This window comes from Corvus moneduloides, chromosome 7 (genome assembly GCF_009650955.1).
Source record: "Corvus moneduloides isolate bCorMon1 chromosome 7, bCorMon1.pri, whole genome shotgun sequence".
In the NCBI taxonomy this organism is placed as follows: Eukaryota; Metazoa; Chordata; class Aves; order Passeriformes; family Corvidae; genus Corvus; species Corvus moneduloides.
Genome location: NC_045482.1, coordinates 6,865,163 through 6,881,401, shown reverse-complemented (window position 1 = coordinate 6,881,401; position 16,239 = coordinate 6,865,163). Strand labels below are relative to the sequence as shown.

At 38.8% G+C, this 16,239-nt stretch overlaps 1 protein-coding gene across 1 annotated transcript in view; it reads right to left on the bottom strand.

Moving 5' to 3' along the window:
- ITGAV (integrin subunit alpha V) overlaps nt 1–16,239 on the bottom strand; it is a 46,182-nt gene that overhangs the window by 20,754 nt on the left and 9,189 nt on the right. The window contains exons 3-12 of the mRNA XM_032113938.1: nt 8,885–8,976; nt 8,264–8,378; nt 6,967–7,028; nt 5,393–5,438; nt 3,743–3,868; nt 2,995–3,039; nt 2,779–2,822; nt 2,625–2,681; nt 2,174–2,226; nt 1,577–1,779 (exon numbers count right to left, since the gene is read on the bottom strand). Coding sequence (XP_031969829.1) covers nt 1,577–1,779; nt 2,174–2,226; nt 2,625–2,681; nt 2,779–2,822; nt 2,995–3,039; nt 3,743–3,868; nt 5,393–5,438; nt 6,967–7,028; nt 8,264–8,378; nt 8,885–8,976 — 843 coding nt within the window. The remainder of the gene's footprint in view (nt 1–1,576; nt 1,780–2,173; nt 2,227–2,624; nt 2,682–2,778; nt 2,823–2,994; nt 3,040–3,742; nt 3,869–5,392; nt 5,439–6,966; nt 7,029–8,263; nt 8,379–8,884; nt 8,977–16,239) is intronic.

The following is a 16,239-nucleotide window of genomic DNA, read 5'->3' as shown; positions in this document are numbered from 1 at the left end:
TGGCTTGGCAGCATGCTTTATGGAGAACTTCCAGTTAGTGCAGTTATTCTTTCTCTTAAAGCTTAATAAATTTAGAAGTATTCACTGTTAATGATTAATAAATGGTAATAAATGAAATGCTAATTAGACTATCTGTAAGGACAGCTCTAGAAGTGTACATATGGTCTAATTTCAACTTTTCCACAGTCAGTGCAGGGACCAAACATGAAACACTACTTGGAATAATTACATTTCTCCTTCCTCTTTTCTGAAATTTGAGAAAGCTTGATGAAAAGAATAAGGACTCAAAAGTTTACTGGTTTGTATTTTTGACTCCTATTTACAAACTTCATGAAGACAGTAAAAATTCCTATCTTGCACCATACTGTGATGGAAAGTATTTTAATTAACACTCCCAAAATGAGGCAGAGCAATATAACCCAAACCAGACTAAATAACAGCAAAGCAATTAAAAGGAACACAGCTTTTGCTATGACTTTCTTGCCTACAGATGTAAGTATGGTGGAATCAAAACATTTTTGGGATGATTTCTTCAGGTGACTAGAGTTTTGGCTATCAGCTGTCCAATGTCTTCTGGAAATAGTTGCAGTGATATCACATCTTCACACTGATTGTACATCCTGTTAGCAACTAAAAAGGTCCCCTCCAATTCCAACTACACTATGACTTTATGACTTCATCAAAAATAAATTAGGGCTACCTGAGAATTTGAAGTAACCACCTATTGTAATTTTTGATCTTACAGAAAATACTTAGCTTGCAAGCGGAATGGAAAAAATGAGCATTTTTGGTGGAACTCAAACTCCCACTCCTCTTTAGGCAACACTGGAGTATGACAGGCAGAACAAAGTATTCTCCCTACGATTCCTGTAAGTCTCCATCCCATCACTACATGATTCTTGCCTGCTTCATTCCTCTTCATTCCTATCAGAAAGTAACAAGAAGCTTGGGCAAGGGGTTTGAGAGTCCTCAGCTCCAGCTGTGTCAGACTCAAGTTTCTCTTCCAATTATTCACTCAAGACACTCAGCTCTTGGAACATCTGGCAGTAGCTGCTATGCAGTATTTCCACCAAACTCTTCCATTTTGAATAATAATAATAAAAAAAATCTGCACTTTTCTCAGGAAAATCTTTTTTATATGAACATTTTTAACCAGCAAGATGAAATAAAAACTTCTTTTCTGTCATCATTTTGTTTCTAAAGAGGAAAATAATCTTTAAACAATGGAAAGAGGAAAATTATATTGAAGATGTCCTAACAGGTCCCAGTGAAGAATCAGGTACTTTACTGAAGTTTCTATTGTGGCCATGACTTAGAAAGCAACCAAGTGGTCATTGTAAGAGCTAAAGCAGTCCATGCTGTCGTTTCAATGGTATAGTCTCTGCTCGATGCATCCATGGAACTCCTGTTAGCATTCCTGGGAGTAGCATACAAGCATCGAAGGGAGTCTAGACCTCAGTGTCCCACACTCAGTCACAGCTACAGCGCCGAGTGTTTGTGTGCAGAATCCACATTCACTGTGCTGGCTGGGTTTCCCCTACAATCAGGAGATCCTGATCAAGAAACATTACCCTACCGTTGAAGCCGTCCTGATCCAGATCCCCCAGGGGTGCGATAGAGCTGCCAAATCTCGCAAAGATCTCAAAACCATTCAGCTTTGCCATCTGAAACCCTCCGGAGGCTCGCTGAAGGCAGACGGATACCTGGCCAACCTCCTGAAGCTTCCCATCTGAACTTCGATCCATAAAAAGAGGGGCTCCAATAAACAGATCTGTGTAACTGGACCAAAGAAGGACAGAGCTTCTTCAGTAGCCGAATGAAAATTCATTCTCTTCAGCGCCCGTTAACTCAGCACTGAAGTCAACACTCAGATGAAAGTTAACTATCTTTAAATTCAACCGAAGGCAAATATTTATTGACAAAGTAAGCACAAATATACCAAAATGTAATGGACTTAAAGCATGTGAATATACAGGTGTATTTATGCAGATAAATACAAAAACAAATTTTAAAATGTTAAAACAAATGTGGAGTGTTAGCAAGACAGTCGTTAAGCCAGCAATGAAGGCAGAAATCTAGACTGTGGGAAAGACCTTTTAATAAAAGCTAATCTTTTTCTTTCCAGAAACAATTTGGGTGGCATTGGTGAGAAGAGGGAGAAGAGAACACTTACTTGTCCCCATCAATATCTGTGGCAGCCACTGAATACCCAAAATAGGCAGCCATCTGGAAAACAAAATTCAAACCAAACCTGCATTGCACTGATACAAACATAAACAAGTTTACACCAATCTGTACACAAAATACATCAGGGAGATGATAACATATGCCACAAATTTTTTTGTTCCTTACATTTTTGTTTCTCTTCCTTACTCTGTTAGAGAGAAAACCCATCAGTTACTTTTCCCATGTCCCCTTTCATGATCCAGTCTCTTTCCCAGTTCTCAAAATAGGGACCATTTCCTTTATTGAAATAAGATTAGAATTCCTTCAGACTTCACGAAATTTTGCTTTGCCAATCAAGCCAGTAACATAGAGACTATTATATTATCTAGTACCCCAAATACTGACACAACATAGGAAAGGCCTCCTGGTCACCCATCACACTCAGCAAAGCCACGCACCTGCTCTCCAGTGAAGTTGTACATGGAAGACATGTTTTTCCCATTGTAAATGGACACCTGCACATGAAGAAATACACATTACAGCATACCAGCAATAGCCACCTTTTTTTATTTATTGTAAATAAATATGCTTCAAATGCTTCAAATTTTTTACCATGCCCAGAGTTCTTGCTGCTCGTGGGACTCCTGATACAAAGTCTGAAACATAAAGCAAGACACAGATAGGAAGTCAGGTCCCAAAGCACAGTGACTTTGCTGAACAGAGCAGCTCACTCCTAGCACTTGATACATTTCCTTGTGCACTGTACAATTGATTTGAAAGACCTACCCAGCCTATTAACATGATTTTCTTACTGAAGCAAGGGCTTACCTTCGATGCCATCACCATTGAAGTCTCCAACGGCCACTGAATAACCTGCAGAGACAAGATGAGGCTTTCAAAACCTTATTAAACCTTTCATCTCTCTTTACACTTTTTACAGGTATCTCTGTGCACAGTCCTCCTCTCTTCATCTTAAAATGCACTGGTATAAATATTGCCTCGAAGCAGCTTAGACTGTCAAGAGCTCCATGAGTGACTGTAATTCATCAGTGTCCAGGAATTTGAGATTAGAAGATGATAATTTTTAAATTATCATCCTGGGAATTGTCCTGGTATATCCTTGCTTTTCTCCTGAGCCTGGTTAGATGAAGCAAAATTATTATTTCCCACTCTTCATTGTTTTTCTTTCAAAACATAATTCTTTAACATTTTTATTTTGTTTTGGTAGGTTATTTAGAAACAGCTGCTTTTAAATAACAAACAAAACAAACAACAACCACCTATGTGACTAACCTCTCATATAAAAACCATACCTTTGCCATTCCCATATTCAGCCTGAATCACAGAGCACAAAAATCATGGAAACACTTCCATTTATTTTGTCATCAGGTACTTTTTAAGTCAAGCCTATGGCAAAGTAACTACAATTCCATCATACATTAATTACTGCATTTTCAGGTATGTCACTCTCTTGTTATCTGTTAAATGCTGAATTAATAGTTGTGTGATTTAGACATAAGTATCAATAGTGCCAGGGAGTTTTCCAGGTAGAGGATTCTCATTTCCCACCACATACCCAAGTAGCTGTCATCGAAAGCAGCACTGGCAGGTCTGGTTGCTAACTGGCCATCATACTTTGTACTGTAGACTTTGGAGTCATACTTAGCCACGATCTCGGTCACTCGATCAGAAATGAGCTGGCCTAAAGAGAGAGAAAACAGCTTAAAACCACAAACAGAACATGTGAACTCATTCACCAAAGTGGCTCATTTACAGAATGCTGCCCTTGAAAGCAGTGGCTCTTCCACAACACCGACCGGAAAGGAGCCAACTGCAGCTGCGCCAGGAAGGACACAAGTGAAAATACGGATCCCACTTCAGCAAAAATGTGGGCACATACTGAATCAAAGGCACACAAGGAGTTCTCACTGAAAATAGAGCCCAATCCTACATTAATGCAAGACTTAAAAGGCAGTGCTGAGTTATCATATGCTTATGGCTGTGCAGAACTGAGCCCTTTGGACTCTCCTTGCCCAAATACCACAACACAAGAGCCTGTTTTGGCAGACAAGAAGCCAATAAAACGAACACAATTGAGATGAGCACAGTGTATTGCCACATTCTCCATTCTGACTTCATCAGCCGCTAGGTGGTGACTCCATTACATTATTTTCTTGGAGTTTAAATGAAAACTTGAATCACCAAAAAACCCCATTCAGAATAGCACTTACTTCACATACATATTCATACATATATGAAGTGTAGGGAAAACTCCTCCTCCAGCATCTCAGGATGTGGAATAACAGTCTAGGATGAAAAATCTAGCTTTTAGAAGTATACTACTGTCTTCTAATCAGAGCCAAGTGGGCTTTTTTGGTAGGAGTAGAAGAGGATAAGGTTGTTTTGGCAGATGAAGTGTCACTTTTGCCAAAAAGCAATAAAATGAATACAGGAACCTAATTTATATGATATTGTATCTGCAGCTGAGCTTCAATCATTCCATTCTGTTCGTAATTTAAAACAGGACTGGAACAAGCCTACTGTGCTGCTGCACCTACACGTAGGCTGGTGTGATGCAGAAAATCTATTAATAAATGTTGGTAGTTACACTAAAATCCAGGCAGCAGAGTTTGGCAGCTGTGTCCTGGTTACAGCAGCACCTCCCTTTGAACAGAGAGCTGCAGGTAAAGGCTGAATAATCCTGCAAACAAGCACCAACTGAATCCCACAGGAGCAAAGCATACAGGTAATGTCAGGCAGAGGTAAAATGTGCCCCACAGCACAAACCAATCAATACAAATGCAAAACGTCTTTGTCGTCAGAGGAAAATTACGGAATTCTCTCTAGAGGGGATATTTCTCACTGAAAATGCACACTTTGTACGTGTGTCAAATTACACAACATGTAGATTGCGAAACAAAAGATCCTAAAGGAAACTTAGCCCGCTGATGAAAACAAATGCCACATTCCAGGGAAAATGCCTTTAAAATGATCATGGAATTATTTAAAATACAAAGGACATTTATACTATTATTACTTCAACCTTTATCTGTGGTTGCCTTGATTATTCAGGAGATATTCTTGAGGACAAAGGAACATTTCTTTCAGTTTTCTTACTGACAAAGACTCTGACAGCAGTTGGAAGAGTGTGGATAAAAATGACTAAGAGGATAAAGAGAAAAATCATAAAAGCCAACTTCTCTGTGACGTAAATGATATATCTCACCTTGCCAGTAAAAACTTCCAGGCCCTCCAAGCAGCACCCTGTCTCCCTTGGAAGGGGAAAAAAAAGGAAGACAGAAAGAAAAATTAAAAACACATGAAGCACATCTAAAGCCAGACAATATGTCCTATGTTTATGGGAAGAAATCTTCATTGTTTACATCACTGCAGCTCCACTGACCACCATACATTTTCCTTTTTGAAGGAGCGATTAATTAGAATTGCATCTTGTAAAATACTAACCAATGGTCTTCAGTGACTATTTCGCCCATTTAAAATTCTAGGCAGAATTCTGTTTTTATTGTAACAGACCCTTCTTCCTACATAAAAGTATGGCAACAGGAATACAGTTGGGAGAAAACTTAAAGACTGTTACATCATGTTTTTAGGTCAGTACACAAAACTAATGTAATCTTCTGCTTTAGAAAAGCTTAATTCAGAATAACTGTGATGTAATTCTCCCACTCCATATTTCTTGGCACAACTGCAATTCACAAACCATTTTATGAAACTTTAACCACATTAGCTATCCCAGGGTTGGGAATTTGCTCTGTAAGTATTGAATTAGGCCATAGGCTTTGCTGCATAATTAAGCCACTTATTCAGGTTTTAATCCTAAAAACTCATATATTCACCACTCAGAAAAATCTAGGTCAGACATTTGGAGATACACCCTGGCTTGCCCACTCTAAAGTTTTGGATTAGAGCCTGAAGTTGGTTTTAACAGGGCCTGGAGTCTGCACAGTGACCCTGAGGGTGTGTGCAAAATAACCCAAACATTCACAGTCCTATCCTGCACTTGGCAGTTTCCTCTGGAGGAAAACCAAGAGTGGCCTTGGGCAAAGAGTGACGGGATATGACCTCATCCTGAGATGTGAGGAACCCAAAAAAAGTGCCACATCGCAAGTAGGGCTTGCGTGGTCTTAACATGTCCTGACTCTGCTCAGCAATTTCACTGTACAATATAAAACAATATAGTACATTCTCAGATCTGTGCACAGTTCTGTTGTGCTTGGATTTCAAAAGTAACTGTGAATTTAAAGAAGAAAAAGAACTAGAACAGGCAAGGAGAACACAAAAGTAGAAGAAACATAAGACGGCAAAAAACCCCTGTACTTCTGCTAGCTGATGAGAAAACCAAACACGATTCACAAGCGCATCGTTTACCAGTTCCCTGAGTTATTATTCCTCAAGAAGTAACACTAGCTATGCACCAATCCCATGTCTCAAAAATCCTGACTATTACAGCTGATTTCACTTGAGGACCAGCTGCAGCAGAGGGGTATGGCAGGAAGCTGGGAAAGCAGATTATTTGTTCAGGATGTGGTTCCTACAAGAGGTGAAGTGTGCTGCTGTGAAGAGATAGGGAGAAACAGGTTTATAACAGCTCTTTGAGTGGTTTCAAGTTATTTTTTGGTTTATTTATAAATTTTGTTTGTTTGTGGGTTTGCTCTCCCCCCCCAGGAACAGTAACATTTAGTTTCATAATAGCTGTGCTTCTAAGTGGTCTGTATCAGGAGCATTCGTGAACTTGCAGCTGTCTGCTGACCCATAGGAAATGACAAAAAAATCACATACCTTTGTAAAGTCAATGCTAAATCCACCTTGACAAAATCCCTGTCCATCTGCATCGATAGTTGCTACCAAAGAAAAAAAGGATAAAAAAAAAAGAGGAGAAAAATAAGTAAATAAAGTCTTATCAGTACTTGATCAGTTGATTCTGTGGATGCTTTTGAATGCACTGCTAAACTGGAACCTTGGAATACTTTTCTCCTTAATCAGTATTTTCTCTTTATCAACACCTCAGAACCAAATGTTGTAACAACTTTAGGGCTGGCCTAATAGACATGTAACATTAGCACGTGTTCTAGCCTAGCACAGTCAAAGCAAACAGCAACGCCATATTCCTTTGTATTTAATCTTCAAAAGTCTTGGGGAAAATAGATTTGCAATTTCTGTTCAGGAAATAATGTATCTGGAAAAGAGAGATTAAGTTTTTGTTTTGGTATGGAATAGAAAGCTGAATTGGCTTAACACAAAAAGAGCATATCTGGCTGAAAAAAATACTTCCATACTGAGACTCATCCCAGCAAGAATTGTTATGGCTGAATCAATTTTAGGATCATACAGCTTCAGAGTAGAAATGCTGAGGCCTCCTTAGCTGAAAGTGACTACTTAACTAGCATGATTTAGTTTAATATTTGCTTATTAACTTCTTGTTATGCTGGACCACACTGGACATATTTTATTCCTGCTGTTCACAAATGATTTTCAGCAAATAAAAAGTCAATCCTAGCTTCAACATTAAAGTTTTAGGTTATAACCCTCTGAATAATCTATCAGCCCAACTAGAGGAAATGAACACAAAGCATTTGGAAAATAAGACTCCAAATGTTCAACAGTTAATATAATTTAAACAATGCATCACTACACATGTACATGCACAGGGAGATCAGAACTTATTTTTGCAAAGCCTTTTCTTCTAAAATGAGCTTGCACTTTAAAGTACTCTAATAACAATAAAATACTTGAGATTCATAAAAATTCTAGAGCTGGTCTTTGAAAAAGCACTTGCTACATAATTTTGCTTGAGTGATTACTCAAGCAAAATTGGTCCCTTCAACAACAGAAGTCCTCAAGTCCAGTGATACTTGGACCTAAGATTTTCCTCTGGCCTACAGCAGAGAAAACAAGGTCTGCATTGTGAACCTCAACTGCAGAAGAATTCAGATGTCAGGATCTAGATTAGGTTTTGTTCTAATTGCTATACAGGGAAGGGGGAAATAGGTGTAAAACATCCTGCTCCAAAATGTACATAAAATGTAACATAAGAGGAATTCCAAAGAGAAAAGCAATGTAAGTGCTCAATACTTACTTGACCTGCAGGGAGCATATTCCACAAATTTTGACCCAGCAAGCAGATAACAAGTTCCTACAGGCTCTCTCTCTTGTTTTGTTTCAGTTCTCCAGTGATACAATGGGGCACAGGCCTAGGGAAGAACACACAGCAGTGAGGAAACAAACTCCTCTTCAAAATGTTGGTGGGTATTAAATAATAAAATGAAATTCCAATTTTCTACAGAAAAGCAACAAAAAAACCTGGCAGATGTATCATGTGTTATTAGAGGAGATTTATTCTATCAGCACCAGGGCTGAATTACCATCAGTTTGTATTTTATAAATAGCTAATTTATATCAAGAATTTTAGAAATAATATTTTCTTAAAGCAACAGCTGTAAAGTGTTCATCAAGAATTTATAATTTATATTCTAACTTCATCAAACTAATTTTACTACTTTCCTTAAAACTAGAAAAAAATGCTCCTACCTTTGTTTATAAAGAGTTAAGCAAAGCCTAGCTAAGAAATTCTGAAGAAAAGACAATTCATGCTGATTAGTGGCATTTTGTTTAAATTCTAAGTTATCTGGATCTCTTCTCATTTTCTCCCACTGCAGTATCTCAGTATTGATGCACCTGAAGGGCATCAAAGACCTACCAGAATTTTATCATTTTGGGATCTCACAGAGGCTCCAAACCACTGATGAGACTTAAATTCCAGCGGATCATTAGGAGCAAAGTCTCTGTTACCTACAAAGAAAATAAAATAGAAGCATAATTTCACAGGAACCTGTACAGTAGAAATGAAATAAAACCCACCTAAGCCTTTAGTTTTGACGCATACAGAGAAAACCAGAAAACAGTAACATTGGAGAATATCACCCTTTGATGGAAACGGGCTTTAAAAAGTATTTATTATTACTTTTTTATATCAAGGGCCAAAAGCAGCTATTTTTGCACACAGAGCTGATTAGTTGTAAGAGCACAAAGTTCATAGCATGTTTGACAGACACACAGTAAATACCTCATAGTTGAGATATTTGACTTCCAAGCAGATTACAGCACTGCTCAAGAACCAGTGCCAAAGCCCTGTTAGGACTAACGCTTCTAGAAGAAATATTGCCTCGATTAAATCATGTGAGCTTTGGCTAGAATCAGGAATGAGATCCTTCTCCTATTCTACCAAGTGATAACATCTCTATTCTGAATGTCACTGCAATGCACAAAGAAGGCAATTTGCAAGATTAAAAGCTATGGGGAAAGAGAGCAAGTAATAGATGGAATAATTTGCACTGGTGTCTGTTCCCTGATGCTGGCTGGTAGAAAAAACAAATGGTATTTCTGCAGGTGTGACTATTAAAAGTCATAGAATTATTCGGTGTTTCTTGCGTACTTTCATTGGCAAAAAGAGGGAAACTTTGCCAGCATAATGAGAAAATTGATGTAAAATTTTGAAAAATGTATATTTTCTAAAAGTTCCCTAAATGGCTGGTTTATATAGCCTAAAGCTACAGAAATCAATGAGGCAACAGACACACATCACTTCCAGAGTGCCGGGGGGATCCCCAAACCCAACTCCGCTATGAATCAGAGACCTGTGACCACTTGAACCAGAACTTCCTTGCTTGTTTTACACCTTGTAAAGAATGTTTTGTCTGCAGAGATTGTGTTATTTCCTTTAGGAAAGTCCCATGAAAAAGACAAAAGAGATTTTAATCTGCTGAGTCAGCCAAAACAAGCAAGTATCTGGACTATTTTTGCTGTCAGATTAGAACTACACAGAAACCAATGCCAAGCACATTGCAACACAGAGAACTATTGTGGTTTTTTCTAATGTCATCAAAGGCGATTAAAATCCCACCTCCTTCTGTCACCTCCTCTCCATCTCTTACTGGACTGGTGCTAAAGACATGGCGGGCCTGATGATCAGCACATCTGCACAGATTTATGTACATTGAACCTTTCTACTCTCACCCTTGCACAGGCTAAAATGTAGTTTGGAGACCTGCACGTCACCTTTTAATGGTACAGAAAAACAAAACCAGATCAAGATGCTTTCCAAATAGGGAGCTGTCTTTGGCACACACAGAAATCCCTGTTTTATCACCATTTTTTCTGTTCCTTGCCTTTAACTATGAAAATCCACCCACAGGCAGTTTTGCTCAAAGGCATGACTGGGTTAGTTTCAGATGAAGCTGCCACCCAAAGGGGCAGCAGTTCCCATTTGCTCCTGTCCACATGTTCATTCCTGCTGCCCGTGTCTCTCTTGGCACTACTCCCCTGGTCACATGGTCACAACATGAACCACCTAAGAATGAACCCTCCTAAAAAAGTATTCAGTAGGATGACGTTCCAACCCAGCTGGCTCCATGGGGAGGGGAGTAGTGCTAACCCGCTGGGGAGAAGACAGCAAGACAAGGCTGGGAACTATATCCTTTTTGGCACCAACAGGGATTTAAAAGTGGTTAATTCGTCTTGTAACCACACCCAGGGTTACTTAGCCTGGAAAGACAGATTCGGCTTCTGCTCTCTACTTGTCCAGCTACTTTTGAATACAAACAAATGTCTCTGCTCTACTTGCCAAACACAGCTTTAAACAATGTAAAACTTGGGAATAGTTACAGAGTGGCATTTTATACTTTTCTCTACTGTTGGATACTTATAACACAATATATATCTATGACAAAATTGAAAGGTGGTATGGCAGTTCTGTAGTGTAAAGCAGAATCCTATTGTCCTAGATACCATAAAGGTGTCTCGGATGCAAACTTCCCATTTAAATTTAAAACAACAGGCGGGAAGTAGAAGGAAAGGTGGTGTTGCAAGAGCGAATAAGAAGCCATTCTGCATTACCAACAACCTGATTTTATCTCAGCTGTTAAGGAAATTAGCTGCTTCAAGTCTGAGCTGAATGCATCAGTTGAGGCAGCATGAATCAGTAATAAGAATAAAAAATACAATAAAAAGACAACCAAGTACTGGTTACTGGTGCCACCTGCCCATGGTCTATGTTGACTGCACTGGAGAAGAGGGGAGCCAGCAGAACAACTGGCACAGGCTGCCAAAACAGCTCCTCTCTGCCTTTTCCCTGTGCACTCTCAAGCTGCCAAGAAGGATCAGTGTCCAGGACAGCATCTTCCTTAGTGTTTAGGGGACAAAAATATTTTTCTACAGTATTAAAAAGCCCTGATTCAGCTCTAAGTTGGGGATAATATTAGAAATGTCCAGGCTTTCAGATACAACCAGAAGCTGGCATATAAAAAACCCCAAATCTCCAAACAGGAAAGCAAACGAACATGACCACAAAGATAATTACGTGCCAAATGTAGTTCATGTGCCAGATGTCATGACTTCAGAAGCCAGCATCATAATTTCTGAAGGCCTGAACAACAAATGAAGAATTCTTACAAAACCCCACCACCCCAGAGAAAAATGTGTTCCATTAGGCAATTTGGCAAAATGGATTTTATTTATTTATAGCACACTGCTATTATAAAAACATATTGCAAGCATCTCAGTCAAATTGCCCTGTGTCAGTGCAGACACATAAGAAACCAAGACGTGCTACAAGACTAAGATGTCTTAGGTTGAGTTTCTCTTGTACTCAAAGCATCTTTAGGTTCTGTAAAGTTAAGTGGGGGTGTCTCAGGCAGAGGGCCTTGAGTACAGCTTGAAACTGGCTGCAACACTGGAAAGTGCATGAGGACAGAAGATCTAGATCAAGTAGAAAATATGTACATTGGAAACACTGACAGATGTCTTGGGTAAAAAATTGGTACAGGGAAAATCTGATGTTAACTCTCCATTACAGAAAAAAAGTAACCTTTTCTTACCTACACTCACTCAAAATTCTCCCCAGGAAAACCAGCGCAAATAGATAATAAGCCTTTCTCTCAGGTCCAAAGAGAAACTAATTTTATGAGGAAATCTGGAAAACACCCATTCAACAAAAATCCCCGTACTTTAAACAAGAAACCGTTTGAGTTTTTCTTCATGACTGGGAAAACAAACATTAAAACACTTAAATGTGAGCCCTCACTGAAGCAGTTTTAACCACAGTTAAATGCTGATCTATACCATAAAGTAGATGTGTCATGGGAAGGTACAGGACTAACTTCAGCATTTCTGTGTTTTATTACAAGAGCCCTGACTTGATTATTATTTTTTCTTGGTGTAATTTTTAGTGGTAGTTATATATATACTAAACTAAAAAAAAAAAAGAACAAGCCTTCCCCCACACCCTCTAGAAAACACTACCTACCTTAAATGAACCAAACTGTATTGCAGGTAAGACTTAAACATCCAGGGATTTATAAATCCAGACCAATGCTTTGATGTATTACAATCAGCCTTAGTGCTATAAGGGTTCTTGTAGCCTTAATGCATTTCTTATAGCCTTTTCTTGTATTTCTAAACTTTCAGAGTATCCCAAAAATACCTTACACATGTCTTTAAGCCAATGATGTACATTTTAATCATAAAATCACAGAATGGTTTGGGTTTGAAGAGACCTTAAACATCATCTTATTCCAACTTCTCTGCCATGGGCAGGGACACCTTTCACTCGACCAGATTGCTCAGAGCAACATCCAACCTTGCCTTGAAGAAGCCTTTAAAAAGGCATTCAAACAAATACATTTAGGTGGGACAAACTATATTCTGACTAGATTTATTCAAGAAAACATTCAGAGTATTTATACAATGCTATTTGTCAGACTAAAATGCAACTCCTACAGGGACTTGTATTTGATGGGTCATTAATTCCAGGATTATGTCATTTGACCATGGGGTATTATTTCCTATGGTAAACGCAGCTTATGCCCTGGTCTTTCCTTTGCTCTGAATTTAGTGGGCATCACACAATGATTTTACATAATTCTTTCAATAGGGGAAGAAGGGCCAACAGGTCAAGTCAATACAGCTTATTTTTATTCAATACAAGGTACTTTCCAGGTGGAGTGATGGGGTAGTTAGGGTAAGAACAGAATTTTAAAAAAAAAAAAAAAAAAAAAAATTGGTGCATTGCTGGTGGACCAATGGAACATTGTCTCTTTACTGCATTCCATAGGAGTTAAATTTATAAATGAAAATTAATGTGGAGATGCTGGGTAGAAATTGCAGAGAAAGAAAAGAAATCCATCTTCTAAATACAATAAAAAGATCAAAAGTTTTTTCAGTGATGGATTTCTTTTAACTATCAGCTTTGGATAGTTGGCACCTTCTTTTCCCAAGGTAAATGTTATCAGTTACAGAAACAATGGAGTTACTATGAAATGCCTGCTGTTGAGTAAGTGGATCCAGTTGCAACTTGCAGCTCGCTTGTTTTTATGGTATTGAGCAAACTGAACTAAAACATTTTCCCCAATCTTCAGCTAGACTTAACAGAGATAATCGTCAGTCAAGAGGCACGGAACTGATGAAACTTGATTCAGTGTCGCCATACTAAGAATACTTAAGGAGTTGTAAAACGTAAATAGACACCCAATTCACAGATCTCTCGTTAAAATAAACCTCTTTGTAACTACGGCAATTCAAAGTAAATGAACTTGCTAGGTAAAAGGAAACTATGCAGCTAGCCAAAAGAAAGACAAAGCTATAAAACATGCAAGAGCCCTCTTTTCATAATAGGAGAACTCTATGCAGTGTAAAGTATCTTTCATCTCTCATTACATCCAAACTCTGAGCGCTTTCAACCTCAGTTGACACAGCAGGAGCAAGTGAACACAAGCTTATCTTCACTTGAAACTCCCCATGCTGGGAGGCAGCTGATGCTTTAGCAACCTTGGTTTAGCCACAGTGTTTTGCAATGACTCAGGGAGACGGGAATACAGACCTTCCCACTACTCCCCTTCCCTCTTCTGAGGTATGAATCCCGCGTTTTTCCCCGGGCGGTGCTGGAACAAAAGCATCTCTTCCCTTGCCTAATATAAGTAAGCTGCCTTTTTTTCTCCAACTCGTCATACCCCTGAGATCCAGCCACACACAGACAGAGCCAACAGTATTCATGCAGGAGTCCACCTAAGCCCGAAAGCATGAGCATTTCTCTGCTGTCAGCTCTAACAACATGCCGAGGAGATTTTATACATCCTGCCACTCTCTTCTGCCTTCAGACCAGCACCCAGATCCCAAGGCGTGCTGCAGTTATCCAGCATAAGGATTAGTATAACAACCAAACTTCAGGGGGACTGAGGTAATGAGAGATTTAGCCAGATAAAAATCAATCCATTTCACTCCCAATCAATGAATGGTCTTCACAACACTTATTGCTTTATTGTTGACTAAATCGATGGCCTTTGAGATTGAAATTCCCCTGTGGATTCCATGGTAATACCAATAAAGCAATCAGCCAAAAATAAAGCAGTACTTTGTTAAAGCAAGCTATTTTCAAAGAATACCGACCTATCCCACACTTCCTTATTTCATAAGTGGAAATGATGGAGTTTTGAACAATTGACTGTTTTGCACAAATGATCAAAATCTCCAGAAGGCAAACATAAGCTCAAGGCACCCACTCCAGTCATAACTTCAACATCAGCGGATCTTACCCTGTGCAACACTACAGCTCAAAGCTGCCCAAGGCAGTTAAAACACCCACTTCAAGCTAAATAGGTCACAGATAGATCCAGCCATGCCAAACTGGTGGTTTAGGCTTCCAAACAAAGCCTCCTATTGTCTAGAATCACCCACTTGGGGGACAGAAAAAAACCAAATCTGCAAACATAAGGAGGAATCGGGAGAATTCTTTACAAGGGTAATTTCTTTTCAAAAGCCTCCTTCTCCTCTTTTAGCACAAATCAAAATATCCAGTTTTCAAAGAATTGCATCCAAAACCATTTAAGAACAAACAGTTTCTCTAAATTACTTTGTTGCATCAACACATGGGAAGGGAGAAGAGGAGGGACAGTACAACTGTCAGTGATACAACTCAGAGGCCATACTGAGTTCTTTTCCCAAAGCAGTAAAAACACACCACCAAAGCTGAAAATGCTTGAGACGCTCCTAGTTTCTAGTATTCAACAGCTTCTGTAAGTCTCCCCAGTCTTGAATTTTGAGATTTGCTACAGAGAATAAAAGCAGTAGGGAAAGCTTTCCCCAAGAGAAGGAATAACCACTCAGCTGTGCATCCCTGGTTTACCACAGGTCTCAGAAAAGCAAAACAATCCATTGTCTGAACAAGCAAATCTTCCCGAGCTAAACATGAAATCTGCTCAAGAAATCTGTAATTCATTAGCATAGAAGTTCAAATTGGTTTTATGAGCATATTTTCCTTTGCAACAGTTCGTAGAGCTGTCTGCATTTCATCAGATGATTCTAAATGCAGCGGCTCTTAAGGCAGTCTCAGGACTGCACTTTCTGGTGCTGACATGAAGAGCTACAGTTTCAAGCATCTCATACTGCTGCAGATACATCTCTCAATTAAAGTTTTCTTTAAAAAACCAGCAGGTAATAAAATCACTTGGTTACACTTTTATGAAAAGCCATAGCCACATGAGGAAATGCTATTTTTACCAGCCCACTTCCCACTATTCTTGACTGATGACAAGCTAGGACCCCAATAAGAAAAGTAAAATAATATAAATAATTATGACGATTGTTTCCTTTTGGAAAACAAGCACATAGGAAACTTTTGATTCATATTAATTTGCCACATGCATAGCCTGATTAACTCCAACTGGTTACATGGGTCTCTACGTAATTTTTTTTTTTGTTGGAATGAAAACTCACAGTGATCCTCTAAAATTCCGTGGCCAAATAATGGAGGGATTTATCTAGATGTCAGACAATTAGCTAAGTGTATTAACCCTGCCATTCCACATATGCCTAACTGTAAAACACATAAGTAAAAACAAAGATGATGTGTTGATTCTCCTAAAAAGCACATTTGGTCACCCCTCTGCTCACTGGTTTTGTTCTCTGTCTCACCGAAATTTTGATCCTCCTGTTGCACAGAAAAAGACATGTTTAATTCTATACAGAAAAAATGGACAACTACACAAAATAAATTTAACTTGG